Source organism: Leishmania major, chromosome 7 (genome assembly GCF_000002725.2).
Source record: "Leishmania major strain Friedlin complete genome, chromosome 7".
Taxonomy (NCBI): domain Eukaryota; phylum Euglenozoa; class Kinetoplastea; order Trypanosomatida; family Trypanosomatidae; genus Leishmania; species Leishmania major.
Genome location: NC_007248.2, coordinates 374,487 through 397,895, shown reverse-complemented (window position 1 = coordinate 397,895; position 23,409 = coordinate 374,487). Strand labels below are relative to the sequence as shown.

The 23,409-nt window shown below is 58.7% G+C and overlaps 6 protein-coding genes and 1 non-coding gene across 7 annotated transcripts; 1 reads left to right on the top strand and 6 right to left on the bottom strand.

Moving 5' to 3' along the window:
- Positions 1-1,259: 1,259 nt before the first annotated feature.
- On the bottom strand, positions 1,260-7,244 carry LMJF_07_0820 (hypothetical protein; the record flags this gene model as incomplete). The annotated part of the gene is made up of 1 exon (XM_001680941.1): positions 1,260-7,244. The coding sequence occupies one exon, from the start codon at positions 7,242-7,244 to the stop codon at positions 1,260-1,262; it is 5,985 nt and encodes a 1,994-aa protein (XP_001680993.1).
- A 3,133-nt stretch (positions 7,245-10,377) lies between these two features.
- LMJF_07_0810 (cytochrome b5-like protein) lies at positions 10,378-10,569 on the bottom strand (the record flags this gene model as incomplete). Its single annotated transcript, XM_001680940.1, has 1 exon — positions 10,378-10,569. The coding sequence occupies one exon, from the start codon at positions 10,567-10,569 to the stop codon at positions 10,378-10,380; it is 192 nt and encodes a 63-aa protein (XP_001680992.1).
- Positions 10,570-12,080: 1,511 nt separating this feature from the next.
- LMJF_07_0805 (putative N-acetylglucosamine-phosphate mutase) lies at positions 12,081-13,874 on the bottom strand (the record flags this gene model as incomplete). The annotated part of the gene is made up of 1 exon (XM_001680939.1): positions 12,081-13,874. The coding sequence occupies one exon, from the start codon at positions 13,872-13,874 to the stop codon at positions 12,081-12,083; it is 1,794 nt and encodes a 597-aa protein (XP_001680991.1).
- A 1,031-nt stretch (positions 13,875-14,905) lies between these two features.
- LMJF_07_0802 (conserved hypothetical protein) lies at positions 14,906-15,964 on the bottom strand (the record flags this gene model as incomplete). The annotated part of the gene is made up of 1 exon (XM_001680938.1): positions 14,906-15,964. The coding sequence occupies one exon, from the start codon at positions 15,962-15,964 to the stop codon at positions 14,906-14,908; it is 1,059 nt and encodes a 352-aa protein (XP_001680990.1).
- Positions 15,965-16,418: 454 nt separating this feature from the next.
- Positions 16,419-16,490, top strand: LMJF_07_TRNAARG_01. The gene has a single exon. It is a non-coding gene; the product is annotated as a tRNA-Arg (tRNA).
- Positions 16,491-18,713: 2,223 nt separating this feature from the next.
- Positions 18,714-20,726, bottom strand: LMJF_07_0800 (flavoprotein subunit-like protein; the record flags this gene model as incomplete). Its single annotated transcript, XM_001680937.1, has 1 exon — positions 18,714-20,726. The coding sequence occupies one exon, from the start codon at positions 20,724-20,726 to the stop codon at positions 18,714-18,716; it is 2,013 nt and encodes a 670-aa protein (XP_001680989.1).
- Positions 20,727-22,228: 1,502 nt separating this feature from the next.
- Positions 22,229-23,107, bottom strand: LMJF_07_0790 (conserved hypothetical protein; the record flags this gene model as incomplete). Its single annotated transcript, XM_001680936.1, has 1 exon — positions 22,229-23,107. The coding sequence occupies one exon, from the start codon at positions 23,105-23,107 to the stop codon at positions 22,229-22,231; it is 879 nt and encodes a 292-aa protein (XP_001680988.1).
- Between the last annotated feature and the right edge of the window lie 302 nt (positions 23,108-23,409).

The following is a 23,409-nucleotide window of genomic DNA, read 5'->3' as shown; positions in this document are numbered from 1 at the left end:
AAACGAGAGCATACCACGTCCGCTACACCGTCCAAGGCGTACACGTGCACACGGAGAGAGAGAAAGATAGCCCTGCCCATGTTTATCGCATTCACTTGACGGCAAGCGGGTACGTGCGCGCGTGTGCGAGCAGGATGGGGGAGAGGTAGAGAGAGCGAAAAAAAGGGCTTGCGCCGGCACCTCAGAGGCCGAAGAAGGAACCACGTGTGAGACGAAGGGGAGGGGGGTGAGAACAGGAAAGTGGTGAGAGGGCGGCGAGGAGGGGAAACAAAGAGGGGAGGGAGAGAAGGAGAGGGGTGGGAGGCTGCGCATGCGTATGTCCTCGCACACTGTGTAGCAAAGGCCGGGGAGGAAGAGGTGTCGTTGGAAATCGATACGTACACACACACACACACGTCCATCCACTCCCCTGGGTAGCGGGGTGCGCTAACACACCCACACTCACACGCATACACGAGCATAGCAAAGTCACGGGTGAAGCGGAGGAAAAATGCCCTGGCGCACCGTGAACGCCCAAGCGCGCGCCAGCGGAGAAGAAGGTGGCACCAGGAAATACACGCCGACGTCGGTACTCGTGCGCACACACGAGCACGCTGTGCAGTCATCGACACACAGACGTAGGAAAGGGGCGAGAGAAGCACGCACAAAGTCCCCACCCCCCCCCCGAAGGCAGCTCTCTCACTCTCTCTCGCTCTCGCTGCCGCACATCCCTGTCGCGGTCGATGTCGCCTTCCTGAGCTTCTTCTCACACAAAAGACGCGAGCGACAACGGCGGCCGCCCGCCCGCCCGCCTGCCGGCTGGCCTCCGCCACCTCCCCCTTCTCTTCCCTTTACCTTTCGCGCAGAGAAAGAGGCGGAGGAGAGCGAGCGAGGAACAGGCAGAAAAACCGCCTGCGGCTTGTGAGTATGTGGCGCAGGTCGATAAGGAGTCAGAGACCTGGCGCAAGAGCGGGAGCGGGAGGGGTGAGAAGGGGAAGGGAGAGAAGTCGATGCCGCTGGGCATCCGACGAACGCAAGACAAGGCAATGCAAAAAGGACAAGCACAAATGCACAGCCCGCATGCTCACGGAGAGAAAAACAAAAGGCACCGCGTAGCCGCACAGCCAGCGCGCCACACACGCGCATGCCGCCGCACGAGCACCTAACAATGATCAATGAAGAGGCGGGAGAGAGACGTCCTGTGCAGCGCTTCTATTCGCCGCCTCCGTGTGCCGCCCCCCGCAAGCGCGCACCATCCAACACGCAGGCGTACTGCCGCTTCACTCGAGTCTCGTCGGATCCTCGTCGTCGCCGTCGCGGTAGGCACTGGCAGAGACGAAAACGACCACCTCCGCCTTCACCACCTGCAGGTCCGCCTCGCACCGCCTCCGCACCGCACGCCGCGCCTCCCCTTCGCGAGCCGCGAGGCGCCGACGGTGCTCCCACTCTAGCTTCGGCAGGCTCCTGATTTTCTCCTCGACGGTAACAGGAACTATCGGAAGGTCGTCCGGCAGCAGCGCAGCCCCGCTGTTGTACGCAGCACTCACCAGTAGCGGGTTCAACGTCAGCGACATATCAGTCCCCAAAGACGACATTGAGCCACTGAAGCTTCTGAAGGAGGCGTTCGGTGAGTCGCCGCGCCAGTGGACCTCCGCGGAGCGGCGTCCGTGAAGCTTCACCACCAACGAGGGGTTGGCAGGAATGTCCGCCTCTACCTCCTCCGCGAGCTCGACATCGACATGAACGCAGCAGAAACACCACAAGCCCACGCACGCCAGGCAGCAACCAAGAACGAGACAAAAAACGACAATTCCCGCCACCGCGCCACGGCTCAGCCCCCTGCCACCGCGCGTGCAGTTCGTGCTCACGCGCGCCTCGCTCACGGTCGTGCACACAGAGTCGTCCGCGCTGTCCCACACACACACGTGGTACGTCGACCCCGCGGGGTACGCGGACACCTTGTCGTAGTCCAGCGTCAGCTCGCACGTCCCGCTCGCCATGCTCGCCTCCCCGACAACCGCGCTCCGGCTCGACTCGCTGCAGCAGTCCCCGTGCACAACAGCAACCACCGACGTCGCACCGCTCGCGCTCGCGCCCGGCGGGTAGCACTGGCCCAGCGTGTACGTCGTGCACGCGTCCCACCCAGCAGACGGCAGCTGCATCGCAGACGCAACGAACTGCACGCTCCGCGCCTCAGACCACTGCCCGGGCAGCGCCACAAGCGTCCCGTTCACCGGCGCACGCGCGCACAGGTACAGCCCAGCAGTGTACACGCTCGTCGCAGTCACAGACACAGACGTGCTCGTCACAGCAGCCCACTCGCCGTGCTCGCTCGACACAGACGTGCAGTCGCGCGCGGTGCTGAACCCGGGCACAAGCGCCTCAGCCGTCAGGTCCTGCAGCAGCGGCATCCGGCCCGCCACGCCCACAACAAACGTCGTCCCGCGCACGTCGAAGTACGACGCGCGCACAAGCTCCACCGACTCCAGCGCCGCCGCACCGCCGCCGCCGCCACGCGGCGCACCGCCGTAGCACAGCGTGTACGTGCCCGGCGCAAGCGCGCCGCCGTCGCCGCCCACAAGGTCCACAGCGCCGTAGCCCTCCGCATCCGTTGTGAAGCTCGGCATCCCGGCAACAGACCCGCACCCGCTCGCAGACGCGCTCAGCTGCACCGCCGTGCCCTTCAGGCTCGGTATGAAGACAGGCGCACCCAGTGCGCCCGACACCATTGTCGTCGGGTGCACCCTGCCGGGCGCAACAGCCACGCCAGCCAGCACAACCGCGGGCCCCGCAGCCGTCACCGCGCACAGCCACACAGAGCTCACGCCCGCCGCAACGCCCGCCGTCGCAAGCGACACGCTCCCGCTCGACGACACCGTCGCCGCGCTCGTCCCCGCAAGCACGCCCGAGCACGCGTCCCCGGACAGGTACACCTCGCGGCTCGCGCTCGTGTAGTAACCGCTGTGCGTGTACCCGCTGTCCGCGCCAGGCACCATCGAGTACAGCGGCGGCGCACCGTCCACCACAAGCGTCGCGCTGTACTCGCCGCCGCGCACAACAGCCGGCGACACACGCAGCACAGCAGGCGGCGTCACGGACAGGAACTGCGCAACCGCCAGCGTCTTCCCGCTCAGCGGCGCAACAGTGCACACGTACACAAGCCCGCGCACGCCGGTCGTGCTGTACGTCGCCGACCTCGACGCCCCGCTCAGCCCCGCAGCGCTCGCTGTCCGCACGCTGCAGTCGCTCGCGGTGCTCAGGAACGTCTCGCTCGACGGCGTCGCGTAGTTCACGCGCACCGCAGTAGCAGCAGCAGCGCCAAGCGTCGCGTTGTACCGGCTCACAGCAGCAGTCGGCGACACGGCCCAGTTCGCAACGCGCAGCGTCGGGCGCGCCGTCGTGAACGTCACGCTCGCGTCGCCCGCAAGCACGGCGCACACGTGGAACGCAGCGCGCTCGCCAGCCCCGGGCGCGTACCCAACGCTCGCAACGGCTGCGTCCAGCAGCACGTCGCAGTCCGGCGACGCAGACAGCCGCGGCCTCGCCAGGTACGCCGTGTCGATCCCAAAGCTGCCGATCGCAGCGCCAGGCGCCGCGTCCACCTCGGCAATGCTCGCATCCGCGCCGCCGCTGCACCCACTCGCGCGCAGCAGTCCCACCGCACCGCGGGACGCGTACGCACCGCCGCTAGCAGCCTCGCAGTAGTACAGCGACGCCAGCGCACCGTTCGCGCCGCACGACGTGACAGTGAACGTCACCCTCGCGTCCACGATCGGCGCAGCGCCGCCGCCAGCCACGACGCCGAGGCAGTCCGCCGTGCGCGACAGCACCGCCGTGGCGCCCCTCCTCACACCGCCAGACGTCAGCGTCGTCGCGCGGTCGCCGATCACAGCTGCAGGCGTCATGTAGTGCTGCAGCGTGCCCGTCAGCACTTCGAAGCTGTCGGCAGGGGACGGTTGCACGCAGAAGCGGATGTTCTGCACCGGCACGATGTCCGTGATGGTGATGTCCGTGGTGTCTCTGCCCGTGACAAAGCGCTGTGACTCGGCAGCCGTCTCGCCGCACGGAGTAGAGGCGGGCTGCGCCACCACCGTGTACTTCGCCCCCGCGCCGCCAGGGCCGCCCGACATGGTCACTGCGAACGGCACGTATGCGCGAATGGCAGAGGGGTCTACGGAGAGGTGCATCTTAAACGGCTCCACCACCTCCACCGTCGTGTTCGAGCCGACCACCGACACCACCGTGCCCACCGTCACGCTCTGACACAGGAAGTACGTGCCCGCGGGAGCTGTGAGGGGTGAGTGGCTGGAAGTGGTGTACTTGGTGGCGTCAGTAGAAGAGCACGCGGCGTCGGCGTTGCTAGCGTCACATTCAGCTCCGGTGCAGCGGACAAGGTAGAGCGTTGCGGTGCTGAGGAGCGGTTTGCCGACCAGCGTGTTGGGTCTCCCCTGCTGTGCGTACCTAGTGATGGAGGTGAAGGTGTCTAGTGCAATGACGCCTGCGTCTGCGTAGCCGAGCGTGCTGCCGACGAGTTGGCCCTTCTTCGCCACGCACAGCCGCGCCGACGTGACCGTGCGAGGCAGTGTGGGGACCACAAAGGGCTGCGCGACCCCTGTTGCGGTGTCCACGCTGCCTGTGGCGAATACGGTTGCGATGCTCATATCCGAGGTGCAGCTGTCTGTGGCTTTGATAACAGTGAAGATGTCCGCGTGAGAGAGGGACATAATGGCACGGCTGAAAGTCACATGGGCTGGGAGTCCAAACGTGGGCGGCGAGGGATCAGTCGTCACGGCCGGAGCAGCAGCTACCGTCACCGTCCCGGCTGAACTGAATTTTCCAGCTGCACCAGCGCACACGAGATACGCGGTGCCCACCGTGCTGCTGGCAGGAGTGAAGGTGGCGACGGCGATCGAGCCGGTTGTAGCGGAGGGAGGCGCGGATATCGGTAGCTGAATAAGTTCAGCGGTCTCGGATGTTGGACACGTGGTCGCAACGCGGCCGCTGGGGCTTGGCGGCACCAGCAGCGCGGTGTAGCCGCTCAGTGACGAAGCGCCTCGGGCGGAAAAAGTCAGCTGCGTGGGTACGGAATCGACAGCCAGGGGTGGCACGACGCGGGCATTCGTGCTCGCCACGGTGCCGGCCACCATCAGCTGCGCTGCCGTCCCCTGAGACATGTGCTCGCCATGGTAGCCAACGCATAGAAGGAGGTTGCCCACGGCCGTGTGTGTGAAGACGAGGGCAGCCGTGCCAGTCAGGCTCGACTGCGTCGTGGTCACCACTGGCATGTCGATCGAGCAGGCGGTGTCCGTCGTCAGGCTCACCGTCGTCGACGGCGGAATCGCTGTGACGGCGAGCCTTGCAGGTATCCCCGGGATGACGCCGTCTGGAGTCACAGTGGCGTTGCCGTACACGCGCAACGTGCGCAGCCGCACGTATGTGCTGCCCATCACGCCAGGCTCCCGCACGCAGAGCAACCAGCTTCCTGCCACTGGGAATAGCACGGGGGTGAGTTTGGAGGTGAGGCTGGAGAGCTGGAATGTCATGGCGATGTCGCTGTTTGCGGCGATCGCGGTGTCGCAGGTATCATGGTCAACGAAGCTGCTGCTGCTAGTGCTGCTGCTGCTGCTGGGGAGAAGAGCAGGTGTCAGACAAATGGAGGTGCCGCTGCCGAAGACAACGTCGCTGTCAAGTCCCACCTCCATCGTCGCCTGGGTGCGTAGGGCAGGGTAGGACAGGCCATAGGTGCGCAGCTCCAGCGCTCCAAGCGGGTAGTAGACCGCCTTGGTGGGCTCACTGCTGTCACCGCCGCTCGCGTCTGTCGTGAGTCGGTTCGACACGCAATAGAAGGTGCTGCTTGGCGAGTTCTCAGGCACATAAAAAGAGGCCGTACTGCCCGTCTCCGTCGTGCTACCCCCGGCAAAGAGAGTAGCGCAGCTCGAGCTAGTCGACAGCCCGACTGTCACTACAGCTGCGGGGACGTCGTCGAGGGCGCTGCGCGTCACCGTAGCCAGCTCGCCGAGACCACTGATGGCCGGCTGGCGAGCGAGAGACACGGCAGGGATGTTGGAGACCACCACCTGATTGACGTAGCCCACGTCGGCGGCTAGGGTGCTGCCACTTGTGCGTACGCAGGCGTAGTAGGTGCCGGCAACACCCACCGTCCACGTCATTGACGCGCTCCAGCTTGTCACCGGCTTGCTGCCGCTCACACCGCAGTCGGCTGTGGTAAAAAGGGCGCCCTGCAGCTTGCTCTGCACAGCGACAGCGTCCAGCGAGAAGGACATCGGGGTGGCGTGCGCCGCGTACATGGTGTGCGGCTGAATGCCGTACTCGAGCACCTCGAACGTGCTAAGAGCTGGCACAAACACGCCGACTCCTTCGAGGCCGCGGATGACGACGCCGCAGAAGTAGTACGTGCCGCGCGGCACCTTGATGGTCAGTGCCCCGTCGCCCGTCTCCGTCTGCTGATATGGCTGCGCCAGTGTCCGGCACTGCGGGTCAGTGGAGAGTGACATGTAGTGGAAGGACGATGAGGCGCTGATGGCGACGCTGCGATGACGGATGCCCTGGGTGGTGTATATGTCATAGGGAGACACGCCGTAAACTACCGAGCGCACTGCGATGACGGTGGCGTTGTTGAAGACGGTTGGAATGGACGCACACACGTACGTGACTGTGCGGGGACCGATGCTCGCTGTTAGCTCGCGCGAGCTCTGCAGCGTCGTCAACGGCAGGCCATTCAGCAGTGTGTCACAGCTGCTTTCCCGGTACAGCCCCACCTTGGCGCCAACGGGGGTTGCTTGGTTGAAGGTGAAGGTCGTCTCCTCACTGTAATAGGCGTAGCCGGGTGTCATGCGAACCGCGTTCATCTGCAGCGTCGCAAAGGACGTGGTGCCGGTGGCGCTGCTGCACCAGTGAAGCGCAGGTATCGACGACGCTGTCGCCGCGTTCAAGCCGAGAGAGGCGGATGTGACGTTGAAGATGCACGTTGAGCTGTTGTAGTTTACACCGACTTGAGTGCGGCCCAGCGTGCAGATCGGCGAGACCCGACTGCTGCAGTTGCTTGCAGAGGATATGTACAGCGTCCTGTCAGGGTCCATGGAGGCGGTGGCGAGGAAGACAACATCCAGCAGCGGGTATGTTGGCGTTGTCTGTACCACCGCATCGGAGCTGGCATCGACGCCGGTGACGCCAACGCACGCCACGCCGGTGATGAGAAGCACACCAAAAAGCGCAGCGGCGCGAAGTTGGTGCCGCGGCGCCATGACGGATGGCGTGCGCGATTGTGTGGAACTGGGTATCTCAGCTGACCCGAAGATGCGCTCACGTCACCGCTTCGGCGAGGATCGCCTGTCGCCTCTCTGTGGATAGCTGCTGCTGCTGCTGCTGCTGCTGCCGTTTGCGCACTCACGGACACCTCTGGTCGTGCCGTGCCAAGGAGGGGGAGGGGGATGGTCACGTGCTCGTTATGTGTACGCGCGTGCGTGGAAGACACTCTCGCAGCTGCGCCTTCGTCACAGATCGCGAGAGGGAGAGGGAGAGAGAGAGAGAGAGTCGAAAGCAAGGAAAACAAAAAAAAAAGAAAGGAACCAAGACGATGAAGAAGATTGCACACACCGGCACACACACACACACGCGCGCGCGCGAAGGGAGGAGACAAAGAAGGGGAAGACAGACAGAGGGAGAAAGAGAACAAAACTATGAAACAGTCATAGAAAAATAAAGAATAAAGAATAAAAGAGTGCCTCGCATAAAAGGGCAATACCAACAAAAAAAAGATGCGAGAAAAGAGAGACGATCATACATATATACATATATATATATATATATATATATATGTGTGTGTGTGTGTGTATGTGTATCCTCTGCTTTTCTTTTCGGGTTTTCTCTCGCACACGCAGCAGCGACAGAGACGGCGAGAGAAGGAGAGAGAAAACTGGGAGGGAAGGAGGGGGGCAGTCTGGGAGAGGTCCCTTGATTGCTTGGCTAAATTCTCTGGATGTGGCCTCTCTTTAAAAGAAGCCCAAATGTTGAAAAAAAAAGGTAGACAGATATATAGAAAGATATGCGGAAGCAGACACGCACACACAACAACGGCAACGGGACAGAAGAGAAAGGCGAATAAAATACGGCTGCAGCGCAGCAGCTCCTCTCCAGAGCTTCAACGGCAGACGTAGGATGGGGAAAGGGGCCTGCACGTGTGTGCTGGGGAGTGGGGAAGTGGGAAGAATAGAAACGGGCGGGGGTGAAAAGGGAGGAGGGGGCAGGGGGCAGCAACGAGAAAGGAAGCTGGTGCGCGCACGTACCTTCCTTCTTTGTTGGAATGCGTCTCCGCACGCATATACGTGTGCGTGTGTGTCCGTCTGTGTGTATGCGCTTGATGAGTATGTCTCTTGTAGGTAAAAGAACTTGCTGTCCGACTCTGTGTTGTGCAGTGGTATTGCCCTGTAGACTGCCTTGTGTGCGTAAGTCACGTCTTTGACGTCTCGGCTTCTTGTGAAGGAGAAAAAATATGAGGGGCGGCGGATGGACGGACGGCAACGGAGGAGGCAAGATGGCGTGGGGATGGGGAGGGGAGAGGGGGGCAGGATCTATCTATGATTTTTTTCTGCAAAACAGACTAAGCGATAAGAGAGGTAGTCAATGAATAAAGGGCGGACAGCTCCACAAAGACGCACGCACGCACAGAGTGAAAGATGTTCGCAGGTGGGAAAAGGCAACAGGAAAAAGAAGATTGCAGCGACAGTGTCGCTGATGAAGAGACGGATGGATAAAGATGACCAATGCTTCTGTCTGTTTCTTCACCCCCGACGCAGAAACAGCCAACAACGTGTGGTGCTCTTTGCGTGTCTACAGTCAAACCGAAATGCAGAAAACAACCCGACAAAAAAGGTGGAGAGCGAGCGAGAGATGATACGGAGAGGGGTACGAGAGACGCGAGTGAGATGTGCGTATGCGCCGTGTGTCCAGTGGGGCAGTTACGGACTGCCTGCTAACGGACCGTACTGTCTCTCTCTCTTTTTCGCTTGGCTTTTGATGTGTTTGAACGGGACAGACGGACGTGTGCGTGTGTGTGTGTGTGTGTGGAAGGGGAGGGGGGTCACTCCGTGACTCCCGACCTAGGGGTCGTCCGACAACGTCACTGAACGTCTCACCGCCGGGCGACTCGCCAGCGAGGAAGAAGAGGAAGGAAGGGGTGGGGAGCACGATGAAGGATGCCTGGAAAAGTCGTATATTGAGTGTGTGAAGAAACCTGTGGGAGGGGGGCAACAAATACGCGCACGTGAACAGGAACACACACGCACAACGGCTAACTGGCACTACGAAGGGGCGGGAAAATGTATGCATATGCATATATATGTATATACATGTAAACGAGAAGGATAAGGATAAAGAGGAGGAAGTGGGGAAGAAAGAGGGGCAGAGAGACCCATGGCACTAAAGTACCCCGTGTGTGTGCGGGGGGGGGAGGAGGAGGTGGGAGAGGGTGGGTATGCTCCTACGTACCCTCCTTCTTCCTCCTTCCTCCTACTTCTCTCTTGCACGAATGTGGAGAGAAAACGAGGGAGAGGATCGAAAAGGCCAGTGAGCCTTTCACCACAATCAGAGGCACCACCATGTCACTCCCCGTCGCACTGAGAGGGAGAGGCAGACAGAGAGAGAGACGAGGCAGAGATGATAAGTGCGTCTCATGCCCGACACTGATGGATCCGTTTTCTTTTTTCTTGGTGAGGGAGGGAGGGGGAGGGGGTTCTTGCTTACTCTTTTCCACAGAGTAAAACGAAGAAGACAGTGGATAATCGGAGAAGAGAAGCAGGAAAAAGGAGAGCAGAGAGAGGAGAGGGAGCAAACTGCGTGGCACTCTCCCACTCTTTTCTGCATTGTCCGCTTCTGTGAGTCTTTTCATGTCCCCCCCCCCTCACACACACACACACACTGCCCACACCGTTCGTTGGGATGCACACCACAGTTGAAGAGCTCATCCCGCACACATGCATATATGCAAGCACGCAGAAGCGTTGGCGCGATGATGGTAGTTACTCGCGAAAGCACAGAGACACACGCACACAAGCCGAACTAAAGACACAAATAAAAAGATACGAGAGGCACAAGCTGCTATTTTAAGACAGGGCGAAGGGGGAGGGGAGGAGGATCCGTGGCTGCCTGTATGCATGTCGCTATGTCTGCTGCTTGACGGCTTTGCGTGCGCAGGTGGCGGCGCTTCACCGGAGAGAGACTCATAGCAAGCACCAAGTGGGCAAGGTATCAGCACGATGGATTTGTGGTGTATGTGTCTGTAAGGATTCCTATGAGGTCGCCGCCGCCGCCTCTAGTGGAACAGTACGTGAATAATCGACTTGGGGTGTAAGCCTCCATTCCATCCAAGTCGTGAACCACCTAGAATCCCTTCACCGAGTCCTCGTCGGCGTAGTCAAAGAGGATGCGCTTGCCGCTGGGGTGAAGCAGCATGTGCCTCGGTACATCCAGCACGAGGTTGTGCATCACAATCCAGTGGTTCGCCTTCGTGTTGTGCTTCGCCACATCGGCGCATGGCAAGCGCTCCGCCCTCGAATCGGCAACGACGGCCATGCTCTTCACTAGTTCCTCGGTGGTCGGTGGGAGTGCCGTGAGGACGTGAGGCTGACACTAGGTTAGGGCCGTCACACTAGCAGCTAGCAGAATCATTTGAAGGGTGCCAGAGCTGAGCGCAGCATGCGGTGCTTTTGTGGTGCTCGCGTATCCGATGGACGATAGTGCCCCACCTGCACCACTCTCACACTTGTGCAAGCAAGGCTTACCAGAAATGCAAAAAAAAGGAAAAAAGAGGCAGCATCAGCAGCAATACAATCGTCTACAAGTGACGCAGTTGAATGAAGGATACCGAGGAACCGCGAAGAAATGGAAAAAAAAAACGCACAGACAATACGATACACATGTAGAACGATATGTTATCGGAGGAGGTAGAAAAGGGTTGAAACAAAGAGAGATCCGCGCCTCTCATCGCTTGCCCTCCCCCTTTTTTTTTTCCTCGGCGGGAGTAAAAGAGATGGCGGACCATATATAACTGCAGAACAAAGAAAAGGAAAAACAAGCCGGAAAAGGCAAGCGAAACAAGAAAGCTGTAAGGTCGAGGAGAGGATGAGGAGGAGAGTAGACATACAATGACCCACCAAAGTTGCATGGTGCGCTGCGCTCTTTCCGCTTTCTTTGACCCCGATCTCCCCTGCTCTGATCGAGCGTCTCCCGGTTTGGTGAGAGGCAGAGACAGCATATGCAGCAGACGAAGGGGGGATAAAAAAAAAAATGTAGGGAGTAGCAGAAATCCGTCTTTCAACGCACAGGTATCACTGCAGCACCTGCTTTGATACGAAGCAACAAGCTCCTCTGAGGCACTCGGCTTAAGGCCTACATGCGCAAACAACACAGAAGCAGTCGAAGTCGAAACCTTGTGCGCCTTAAGAGTTGGCCTGATCTCACCCCTGCGAGCCGCCTGTTGCAATCTACGGAGACGGGATCTGCCCTCATTGGTGTCCGTTAGTGCGTGTGTTTGTTTGCCTGTTTTTCCGCTGATATTCGACAGAGATGACTACAGCCCATGAGGGAAAAAAAAGAAAGTGCTAATGTGAAGGGAGGGAAGAAAGGTAGGGGGTGCTCAGCGCGCCAGTTTACTACGACCACATTCTAGCAAAGCCTCCTTTCCAAAACCACGAGCGGCAGCCGTGCCGACAAACACAAAGGAGAAAAAAAAAGGTGGCCGCGCATAGGAAGCAAGGAAAAGCAAAACGGGCAAAAAAAGGAAAATGAGAATAACTTTGGAGGGGACAAAATGTAGTATCGTGGTGGAACCAGTGGAAGCCACGTGTTGCGTTTCTGCTCCTTTTATGTATGTGTACATATTATATACATATATATAATGCAGCATCTGTACTGCTTTTGTTCTGCAAGAGAGACAGCAAAAGTTTTTTTTTCGCGTAAAAAGTGCGTCGAAGGGAAAACCCCTTCTGTGCGTCCGTGAACCGTCATTTTCTCTCCCACACGAGAAAGAAAAACAAAGCAAAACAAAGCCGTACCAACAAAAACAGCTTGCCTGCTCATACCTTTCAGCTACAGTACGCCTCAACAATCTTGGCGACCTCTGCGGAGAGACACTCGCACACTGACGGGTCAGTGGCCTCCGCATACACACGCACAACCGGCTCCGTGCCGCTTGGCCGGACAAAAGCCCGCGCCGCCTCGCAACGAGACAAAGCCAGAGAAACCGCGGCATCGATTTCATCCTGCATGCCGGCAGGCGCCAATGCTCTACGCTCATCAGGGGTGTTCGTGATTCGACCACGGTGTGCAACAGTGACCTTGATCTGCTTGCAAGGACGATCAACGTACAAGTCCGCCCAGTCCTGAAATGTCAGATTCAGAGCTTTCAGCGCAACTTCACACATTAACATGTCAGCGATCGCATCGCCACAGTACTGGGACATCAGACGCCTCATCGCAGCGAACAGCGCAGCCTTTTCAGGTCCTGCCGAAGCAGCTCCTGCGAGCACCTTTTCAGATAACAAGACTGTACCGTGGCCGTTTGCCTCAAAGTAGATTCCCACGTCACGCGCGCGCGCAATCGGGTGAAGATTTTTGACTCCCGTGGCGGAGGTATACACCTGCATGTGGAGCTGCTTCTCGAGAAACTCTGTTGATGCGCCGTTTGCATAGGCTGTCTGCACAACAGCCACATCCAATGCTCTCATCTGCTCTTCACCAAGCCACTTATGCAACAGCATTGCGTAAAGGATGGATATTCGATCACCGTCCAGCAACACCCACTTAGAATCCCGCTTTGGGTCGTAGAGAAATGCGACAATGCGGTCCGCGTCGCCGTCGAGGGAGTAAAAGTGTGCGGTAGTAGGATTCACACCTGGCGGGCAGGTGCTTGGCCACGCAGACATTGCGGCAGACGGAGTTGCGTGCTGCTTTGCATAGTCGGCTCCACATTTGGTGTTCAGCATCGTTTCATCCTGGCAGTTGCAGTCTACCTGGTGCAACTCAAAAAAGGTAGCTAACGCTACGAAGTCGGATTGCTGTCTTGAGGCGTTGATGAGCTCCTTCACCATCAGGGAGCCGATACCGTTGGCGCAGTCAACAACAAGTTGCTGGGGATTGCCTTCTTTCTCACGTGACGGAAAGCCCGAGCCTGCAAAGCGATACATCTCCTCGAAACCAGCTAAAAGCTCGTTATAATAGGAGGGAGACTCGGACTCATCCGCCAAGCCGAGCTCGTTGGCTTTTGCGATTGCGAAGTGCATGCAAGGCGTCGAAACAGGCGGGTAAGATCTTGCAGTGGTGTTCCGTAAAAGATGTAGTGTCCTTAGCCCTGCGTTCACAATTTCTCCGCCACTCGGTCTCGTGTCTCTGGAAAAGTGCACCTGGCAATACGAGTATGGTTTTGGCTGAAACACGCTAGGGTCATGCGCCAAACAGTCCATCATGACCCTTGCCAGGTCGCTTCCTGACGATGCATTTGCAGCGCGTGTGCACCACTCTTCCCAGGACTCTGCAAGCATTCCTCCGTCGACATCGATAATTTTGAATCCATTGTCCACGTACGGATTGTGAGATGCCGTGACCATTACACCCACCGTGCAGGGTACACTGTGACCTTCTACTGCTCGCTTTCTTTGACAGTACACGGATCGGAGTGCGGCTATCATGGAAACACGGGCTGCCACTGGTGGAAGAAGATCCGCTTTAAAACGAAATCCTGCCGTTCCATAAGTGAGTGGGCTCTTCACGGGATCATGGCGCAGAGGAAACTCAGAGTCGATAATACTCTTCAACTGATCAAAAAACAGGCTAGTGAAAATAGCATGTGGGTGTGATGCTGCCATTTCCTCGAGCTCCATTGTAGCAGTTCGAAAACAGCACCGCAATGCTCCTTCCGATTCAGTGACGTTGATGTATATGCATATACAGATATAATACGTATATATACATACATATATAATATATATATATATATATATATACATATATGTATTATATATGTATTATATATATATATATATATATATATGTATGTATTATATATATATATATATATATATATATATGTATTATATATGTATATATATATATATGTATTATATATTATTTTTACTATTTCACAAAGCAAAAATGTGGCGGAAATAAGTGAAGCTGGCAGTAGCAGTAGGGTAAAAAGCTACGGAATGAGGTAAGCTGCAGTTTGAATATAGTGTATCCCCTTCCTAAAGCAAATTTATACAAAATCCCGAATACAATAAAAAGCCAAATTGAAGCAAGCAAAAGTGAAAAGTAAGGCAGTTAATTTTGCCCTTCACAAAAATGATGGCACAGAGACCTAAAGGTGTTTGCTGAGAGACCCGAGTCGAGGGATCGAGTTGCATCGCGTATTTTTCCTCTATTATAGCAAGCATACTAGGAGGCTGCACACTGCTGAGAAGAGACCCAAAGATCACATGTACTTCATTTCTAGTTTTTTTTTTCGGTGCCTCCCACATATAACACATGCAAAGAACAAATAACGCTGCTTGGGCAATCGCCTAGTTTTCGAAGGCTTGGTAGTTGGTGCAATTTTATCCGCAATTAGCACTGCGGCTCGATTCATCTTGTCTACCTCACACAATGTCAAAAGCAGATCATTGCTCTACAGCACGCGATATACACAAGAACCGTGCTCCCTGTAAAACACCGGTGAGAAATCCGTTGATTCCTCACCCCGCATTTTTCCTTCGTGATTCGGAGCAAAAGCTGCTGGTTGTAATTTGAATTCGTCCTCTTTCCAGACAACCATTATCAAAAAGGCTTTACCAGTCCTTTCTTACTCACGGGAATTATCTGAGGCGGCTGCGATACCGAAAAGGGGACTTGCAAACCGAAAAGAGAAAACAGCTCATCAGTAACGCCGCGGAGGCGGGCCAGGTGGTGGTGGAAATCGAAGAGGAATTCCGGATGAGCAACTTTTGGTAGGAGGTGGTCCAGGAGGCGGTGGCGGAGGTGGTGGTCCCGGTGGTGGTGGAACCGTTTCGCGAAAGGGTGCAGTTAGATGTGGAGGTGGTGGTCCCGGCGGCGGTGGTGGTGACGGTGCTGGGCCTGAAGATAACGGTGGCATCGATAAAGGAGTCTGTGGTGATACGCGTTTACTGTTTACACTTGCGTAAGTGGAATGCTGCTGCTGAGGAATACCTGGTACGACGTACGCTGCTTGCTCAGCGTGATGATTCGGTAAGGCGGCGTGTGGCGTCGGTGTCACTAATATACTGAGCTTACCTACCTGCGAGGGATCCAGCGTGCAGCAGAAGACCCGTGGATCGTGCAAAAATGCACCGGGACAAATACTCAGTGGAATGCAAGCAAAAACCGGTTGTGCAACGGGCTCTTGTGGAGAGGACGAGAACTGATGCTGCAAAGGTACAGTCTGCGGCATCGGTGTAGGAGAGGGTTCCGTCTCCGGCTGCCGTGACTCTTTCGGGAGTGATTGCGGTCCAGGAAGCGTTTGCGGCTTCGGCGGCATAATTTCTGTTTGGATTTGCGCGGTTCGAGAAGCAGTGTGCACCTGTGGTCTGAAGGTTTCTTCTCTATATCTTTTATGTTTCGGGAAGTATTCCTGCGACCTTCCTTGCTGCGTTGGTACGTTGATTGGTTGTGACGGTGGTGGCGGCGGGGGAGAAGCGGCAGGTTGGGATTTCGGCGATTTTTTACCCGGCTGATACCTGAGCATTACCGGGGACCCGCCTAGTTCGTGCTGCGAGGCGACAACGCGCTCGACATCAACACTCTCAAATGTTAACCAGCCGTAGCCAAGAGACAACCCGTCTTTGTCGCGCATGAGTTGCAGACGGACGCCGCTTCCGTAGCCTCGGAAATAGGCTTCTACGACATCGCCACTTACGTGCCTCGCGATACCAGATACAAAGAATTTGTAGTGTGGACTACTGTGCATGGTGAGAGGCATTCCGAAGGTAGGCGCGCGTGCCTAAAAGTTGATCAGAAGCCAGAAAAAGAAAAAGGGGAGAAAGAAATGAGTGTGACAGGGCAGCGGGGAAAGAATGGCGGGGCAGCACTTTACGCTTGCTTTGTTTGCTTCAGAACAAATGCGTATGCACTCTTTCGTGCTCGTCTCTATGTTCGCCGTTTGCCGGAGCGCGCCAACACGCTCACTCGGTGTTTGAGCTCTTTTCCGTCTTGTGCGGCAAAGTGCATTGTTAAGTGCATATATATTTAGTGCTGCCTTGCATTCCTGTTTGGGCCGACCTGAAGCACTCAAACGAATTTGCCCTGTGCTTTGCTTAATGAGTGATACGTTTGCACCCCCCCCCCTCCTCCTCATCGGTAAGCATGACGAATGGGGCGGCGGAAAGGGAAGGGACAGAACAGTTGTTTGACCCTATGTGCCAGGGTGGCACGAAGTCCGTGTGGCTCAATGGAAGAGCATCTGACTACGGATCAGAGGGTTGCAGGTTCGAATCCTGTCACGGATGTTTTTCCGGCCCACTCTCGGGAACGGCGGACGAGGCGCTCAGCCGATCGGCAAGGTGGGGTGCGGCCTCGCTTGGCATGGAGGCGGGTCCGCCTTAGGCGTTCGGGGAAAGGAGCACCGAGCACACGGCCCGGCAACAGCGCCCTCCCGCCCTTTACGTGCGCGAGCGTGGAGGCGGGCGCCTACGCCGCGGGTGGCCTTGGCCCCAAGGGCACTCCCCAGCCCGCACGAACCGAGCACCCGGCCCTTGCACCGAGGCGCCGCGGCAGGCCGACGCGCGGGCCCAAGAGGCCGTTGTTGCCGCTAGCGTTGTCCTCCATTGCGGTCCGCCCGGTTCCGCTTGGACGGCCGGCGTTTTGCTGTCTTTGCGGGGACCACTGTGGGGTGGCAGGAGCACCTCGCAAGGTCTTTCATGTTCGTCTTCATCCGAGCCATTTCTTGGCCGATGACAGGTGTGTGTGTGTGTGTGTGCTCCCGTAGACGGCGGCGAGCCCGCCCCCGAGCATGGGTGGGGTGCCCCTGGTGCGGAGGAGCTGTGATGTGTGACGCATAAACGTCTCTCCATGTGGGTCGGTGCTGCTCCCTCGTGCAGTTGGGAAGCGCAGCTGATCAAGCTCCTCCCCCCCCCCTGTCCGAAACGAGCGTACGTACTCTACTCGCGTACAGCTTCATTGTTCGGCCAACGCTGTGAAGGGGATGGAAGATGTGGTGGGGAGGAAGAGGGACGGCCGGCAGGGCTTCACCACTGCACGCGTACATGTGTGGCCTGCACAAAGGCATAAACGAAAAAGAGGAGGGGGTGCAGGAGAGACGTCCAGTGCTATTCATTGGCGCACGTATGTGGTACCGCGCGCGCACAATCACATGCCTCGTCTGCGGCCCGGGCATCGTCTGCCTCCTCCACGTGTGTGTGTGTGTGTGTGTTCATCATCCGTGATCCGCTGTGTCTGATCGTCGATAGAATTCCGCTTACAAGTTTTGCAGCACGCTCTCCCCCCTCCGCACCGTTGTGCCTTAAACAACAAAAGAAAACATGCATGAGGGAGCACACACACACACACATATATATATATATTTATGTGTGTATTATATGTAGAACCGCGCAGGCCTCCCAACGGCTCGACTCCCGAGGATGGCGGGAAAAGAACAAGGATGGGCACGCACACTCCAGACAAGTGGCACAAGGGGGTAGGAGAAGGCGGAAAGAACAAGAGCAAGCAAGACAACGCGAAGCACCTGCCCCGCCTACACACGTGCACATCAATGCACTCGCCCAACTCCAGGATCTCTTGACGTGCACTCTGGCGAGTGGGTGCGTGTCTGAATGCACCGCACTTGTGCGGGCTGCTGCTTCGACGTTTTATGGCTTGGCCTTCTTGTCCGTTTCTCTCTGGAGGGAGGGCGGGGCGGGGGGAAGCCAGCTGCCGTGGCGCACGCGTTGGACCGGATGCCCCACACAGCAGCAAGAACGTACATGACATACACCCCACTCGCATGAGAGATCGGTGTTTGTAAGAATTTGGTGGCAGGTGCGCCCCTATCGAGGAAGAGAGTGGGGTGGGAGGCGGAGGCGGAGGCGGAGGAGGAGGCCAGCGTGCAGGCGCGCACGCGTTCACAACAAGTCCGCGTCTCTATCAGCAGAGCACCCCTCGGCCTCTCGCTTCTTCGTACGTTGTGATCGTCGCTCCTCCTCCTTCTCTAGGCCCGTTTAGTCGTTACTATATCATGTCACCATGTGCAGTAAGGAGGGGAAGGAGGACTGGATAAGAATAGAATGGGGGAGGGGGGAGGGGGGAGGGGGGGGCTGCTTCTGAGAGATGCACAACACACAGCGAAGCGTTACAGAACATGGCGTATACCTCTAATATATATGTATAATGCATGAATTATGTGTGTAGATGTGCATGTGCGTGGGATGGAGAAAGAAAGGGGACAGACACAAAACGAAACACAACGCATGCAGGACATGCTGGAAGCGACTCAGGGGAGGGGGGGGGGGCGTTGTAGAAGGGGAGGAGGGAGGGGCGCATGGGGAGCGGTGGTGCTGGAGGCGCGCGGACACACGGTGCGTTCGGGGTGGTGGTGTCCCTGTCGCCTCCTTGCCCGCCTCTTTCTCTTCGTTGAGCACCTGTGCCACCCCCTCCCTTGCCGTCGCTCGCTCCCTCTCTCCCTCCCTATCCCTGCCCCTCGCACGCATGTGGCGGTGAGGGGACAGGGTTGACGTCTAGTCCGACACAACACCAATGATGGCGTCCGGCGTATACTTGTCGATCACCTCCGGTTGATGCACCAGGTCAAACTCCTTGGTCGCATCGCCGCCGGCGTACATCAGCACCGACTGCTTGCCGCCTGGGTGATCCGGCAGGAATTCAGTCAGATTCAGCACCAGGCCGCGCACGATGCACCAGCAGTCCGACTCCTTGTTGTGCTTCGCCACCTCCGCGCGAGTGTAGCGCTTCAAGCCCTTGTGCTTCTCACCATCCACGGCGGCAGCCGGGGAAGCGTCGCTGCCAGCATGAGCTTCCTTGCTGGCGGCCGGCGCCACTGCCGGCTTGGTGGGGGCGGCTGCCTTCGGAACCGGCGGCAGGTCCTCGATGGCGAGGTGCGAGTAGATTGTGTTCAGGCGGTTGTTCGAGAAGGGCCCCATGTATGTGGCGAGGAGGTACTTGGTCGCCGCCTCGCCAGCCACGCGGCCGTACACGACACAGTCCAGCAGCGAGTTGCCGCCGAGCCGGTTCTTGCCGTGCACGCCGCCAGCGGCCTCGCCGGCGCAGTACAGGCCAGGAATCGGCTTCTTCGTCTTCGCGTCTAGCACCTCGGCGCGCTCGTTGACGTGCAAGCCACCCATCGTGTAGTGCACAACAGGCGCGATCCACGCGACGTAGAGCGGGCCGTCCATGCTGAAGGCGTCCACGTTGCGGAACACCGTCTTGCCAAACTGGTCGGGGGTGCCGCGGCTGCTGTCCTTGGCTACCGCGGTGCCCGTTGCCGCTCGCTTCTCGCCGAAACCGAAGAGAGAGAAGCCTCGCTTCGCGGCTCCTGCGGCGGCGGAGTCGGCACCGCGCGAGGCAGCGTTGACAGCGGCATCCTTCTTGTACTGCTCATACGTCGCCGCCAGGGCCTCGGGCTTTGTATTGGTAGCCGTACAGAACTCGTAGCCACTGGCGTAGCGCTTCATGAGGCCACGGCCCACGTAGTGCTTGCAGTGCCACTCCATTTCCCTCGCGCTCTTCTCGTTCAGCAGAAGATAAAAGGGGCTGGCGCTGTCGTGCTTCAGCATGGCGGCGCTGACCTGATCGCGGCGCGCCAGCTCGTCCACGAAGCGCTGCCCGTGCTTGTCCACCACGATGCCGCCGGCTCCGCGCGTCGCCTCGGCGCACAGGAACTTGACGTGGTTGTTGGGGTCGCGCGGGTCGACGAGGCCGGACGGGTGCACCTGAATGCGGTCCATATCGACGAGACCGGCGCCAGCTTGCTCAGCGATCTTGATGCCGTCGCCGGTCGCATGATCGGCGTTCGTCGTTGAGAACTTGGTCAGCTGCGGGGCGAAGCGGGCGATGAGCGACGAGTCGTCCTGGGCGAAGTCTGCCGCAAAGCCGCCGGTCGCGATCACCACGGCGCCCCGCTCCATATGCTGGTTACCTTCGCGGTCCTGGAAGACGACACCGGTGACCGGGCCATCCAGCGGGTGGCGCACGAGGCGCACCACACGTGCCTTCGTCAAGATGCGGGCCCTTGCGGGGTCTACCTTCTGCACCGCCTCCAGCGCGGTGATCAGCGCGTACGTGATGGCCATGCCAGGGAACCTCTCCTTGCCGCGGTGGGTGCGGGGACGGCTATGACCGCCCATGAAGCCGAGCTTCGACAGGTCGCAGTTGAAGTATCGGACAAGCCAGTCCAGCGACGGACCGGACAGACGCGCCATCTCCGACACGAGTGGCGAGACGGGGCCCGGCTTCTCGCCCGCCTGCACGCCGTGAAAGCTGCGGTTTGTGTCCTCCGTGAACAGCTTCACGCCATCGAGCACGCCAGCATCGATCTGCGCCTGCGTTGGTGTGCCGGCGATCCCACTAGACGCCTTGGTGCTGTTGCCGCCGAGAAACGCGGACTTGTCGAGCAGCAGCACGCTGCCACCGTGCTGCAGAGATGCGTGCGCTGCGCAGACGCCGGCGAGGCCGCCGCCAACGATGATGATGCGGTTGGCACCACCTTCGACGGGAGGCTGAGACGGCGGCATGTCTGTCGCACAGGGAGAAGAGGCCAACAGAGGGAGCAAGAGAAAGTGGAAGCGAGGAAGAATAACGGCAGCCACAGGCAGCACTGGTGTCCAGGTACACGGACACAGTGCGGGCACGGCAACGCGCGTCGACGCTCACGAGCTGCCGAGAGAGAGAGAGAGAGAGGGAGGGGAGGGGAGGGGGGCTAATGGTGGGTCGATACAAGTGCTAGGAAATGAACGATACAAGCGGAAAACGATTCGAAGAGGCGCGGGTAACAGCGATACAGACGGAGACGGGGAGAGAGAGTGACAGGGATACAGACACAGCCTAAGTGACTAAGTTCTTGCGTATGTTCGCATGCGTGTGAGTGTATGTAGATGTATGTACGTGTGTGTGTGTGTGTGTGTGTGGGAAAGAAGAGAGGAGGGAGGGGGGCACATCGCCGCGTTGGTGATGTTGCAGAAAGAAGGGAAAAGAAAGGTGCAGAGCAGCTGTTTGTTGGCGAGAAAGGCGAACACTGGCGGTTTGTGAGGCAGAGAGGTGTCATCACATGGTGTGCTGAGGATACCGGCGCAACGTCCTTCGGGGGTAACTCGTCGTCGACTGACCTAGAGCGTGCCAACGGAAGAAGAGGGAGGCAGATGCTGCGTCAAGCGGAATACGCCGCGATGTGCGACGCCGAAGTGGTGACTCGTTGAGGTTTGCGCGCTCGTGAGCACGGCGCAGCGTACACATACACCTACGCCCATACGAAAAGAAAGGGACAGAAAGACTGCCGTGCTGTGCCGATCCGCGAGCGATCACACGAGACATGCGCACCCGCACGAAGGAACGACGACGGAGGGCGTGATGAGAAAGGAGGCAGAATGCGCTCGCGGACGCGTGCAGTGGCTAGGTGTACGAGTGTTTGCGTGGGCCATGTGTATGAGCGCACGGGTACGGTCTTCTATGGCCATGCTGTCCTCCCCACCCCACCCCCTCCAAAGAACGGTGGTGGAGCAGGCGAACGAGACGGTACCGTGTGTTAGGGATGCGAGGGGCCGAGGGGCTCTATCGAGGTCGGTCGTGCGCGCTAGCGTCCCAGTTATCATCTGGACAGTATATCACCGGGTGTGTGCGCGTCTGCAACGGCTCACCAGCGCGTGCGCTCCACGCCTACGTTTCTCTATACTTACGTGCGCGCCTTGACGCCTCCTTTCTCCACCCCTCATCGTCAGCGCCACGTAGCAAGCCCGTGTGTGTGTGCTGAAGAGGGACGAGGCGGGAGGCGAGCAGGCGAATCTATGTTCCGGCTGGGAAGTAACGCAGCAGTACGATGGTGCGGGGCCGAGGAAGAGAAGGGGCAGGGCGAGTATGCGCGGTTCAACACGAAAACCAAAAGGAAGGAAGGAAACGATGGTCCGGTGGATGGTTCCAAACTCACACGCACGCACATGCCGCCATCCATGCACCTCGGCGTTCGTATGTTGGTGTGCGCATCCCTCGCACGCGGTGCGTACACTCTGCAGTTAGCTCGGCTTTACATGTAGGGGGTATTGCCATTCTCGCGGGACTCGACGTACTCGCGTGTGCGGCGGCTCTCAACAGAGGCGTCGTGGCCACTTTCGTCCTGCAGCCGCTGTGCAATCTCCCTCACAACCGCAACGTCCAGTCCGCTGAAAGCGAGAGCCGTGTTGCAGCGCGCCTTCGGCAGCGTTTCCGCCGCCCGCGCCATCGAGGCGAGCGCCGCGGTCGCCTCCCCCGAGGACGTCCCTGTTGATGCGGTGCTAGACACCTCCTCGTCGTCTGTATCGTCGTAGCACAGCCACCGAGCACAGTCCTGATCACCGCGGTGCCGCCGCAGGCTCTGCGTCTGCTCCACGAGCTTCGCGGCGTGCAGGCTCCGTGCACGCGTCTCCTCCGACAGTAAGGCAGGCGTCGCCACAGACTTTGCGACCGTCTGCGGCTCTCGAGTCGTTTCCGCAGCGGACAGCGTGGTTGCGGCGGCGCCACTTACAACAGGCGATGGTGCCACGCGCTCGTTCTTCTGCGGTCGCGCCTGTGCTGCGTCGTCGCACCAAGCGCGCTTCCGAGGCACCCCGCGGCGGCGACTATCCTCACCGTGGGCATCTGCCATCCGCTCGGCTTGTGCGGCTTCCAGGCCACCCTTGGTCTGCTCGCCAGCGCGGTGGTGTGGCGGTGGAAGGTGCAGCCCGGCGGCGCGGAGCTCCGCGGCGCTGAAGCCGAACTCGAGGAGGTCCGCCGCCTGCACGAGCCCGGTGCTCATGAGCTGCTCCATCATCTGCTGCTGCTCCCGCAACATCTGACCAGCGTGCGTGTCATTTCTGAGACTTCGCTTATTCGCCTGTTGCTCCTGCGGCTGCGGCGGCGGTGGCGGCAGCGGCAGATGAGTGCACATGGGCGCTGAAGATGATACTACCGAAGAGGACAAGGCACCTGGTGGGGTGGCGTGCGTTGCTGGCAAGGACGCGGCGGCAGGCAAGCTGGAAGATGATGAAGACATCGTCAGTGCACAGTGCGTCGGTTGCGCTCCAGCGTGCTGATCGCGTCCGTAGGAAGACCTGTATGTGTGTGTGTGTGTGTGTGTGTCTCGATCGAGTTGTGGAGAGGGAGGAAGGGGGAGAGGTGTGTACTTACGCACGAACAGATCAGGAAGTACGAAAGCATGTGCTGCCAGGCGCGACCCTTCGGCAGGACGCC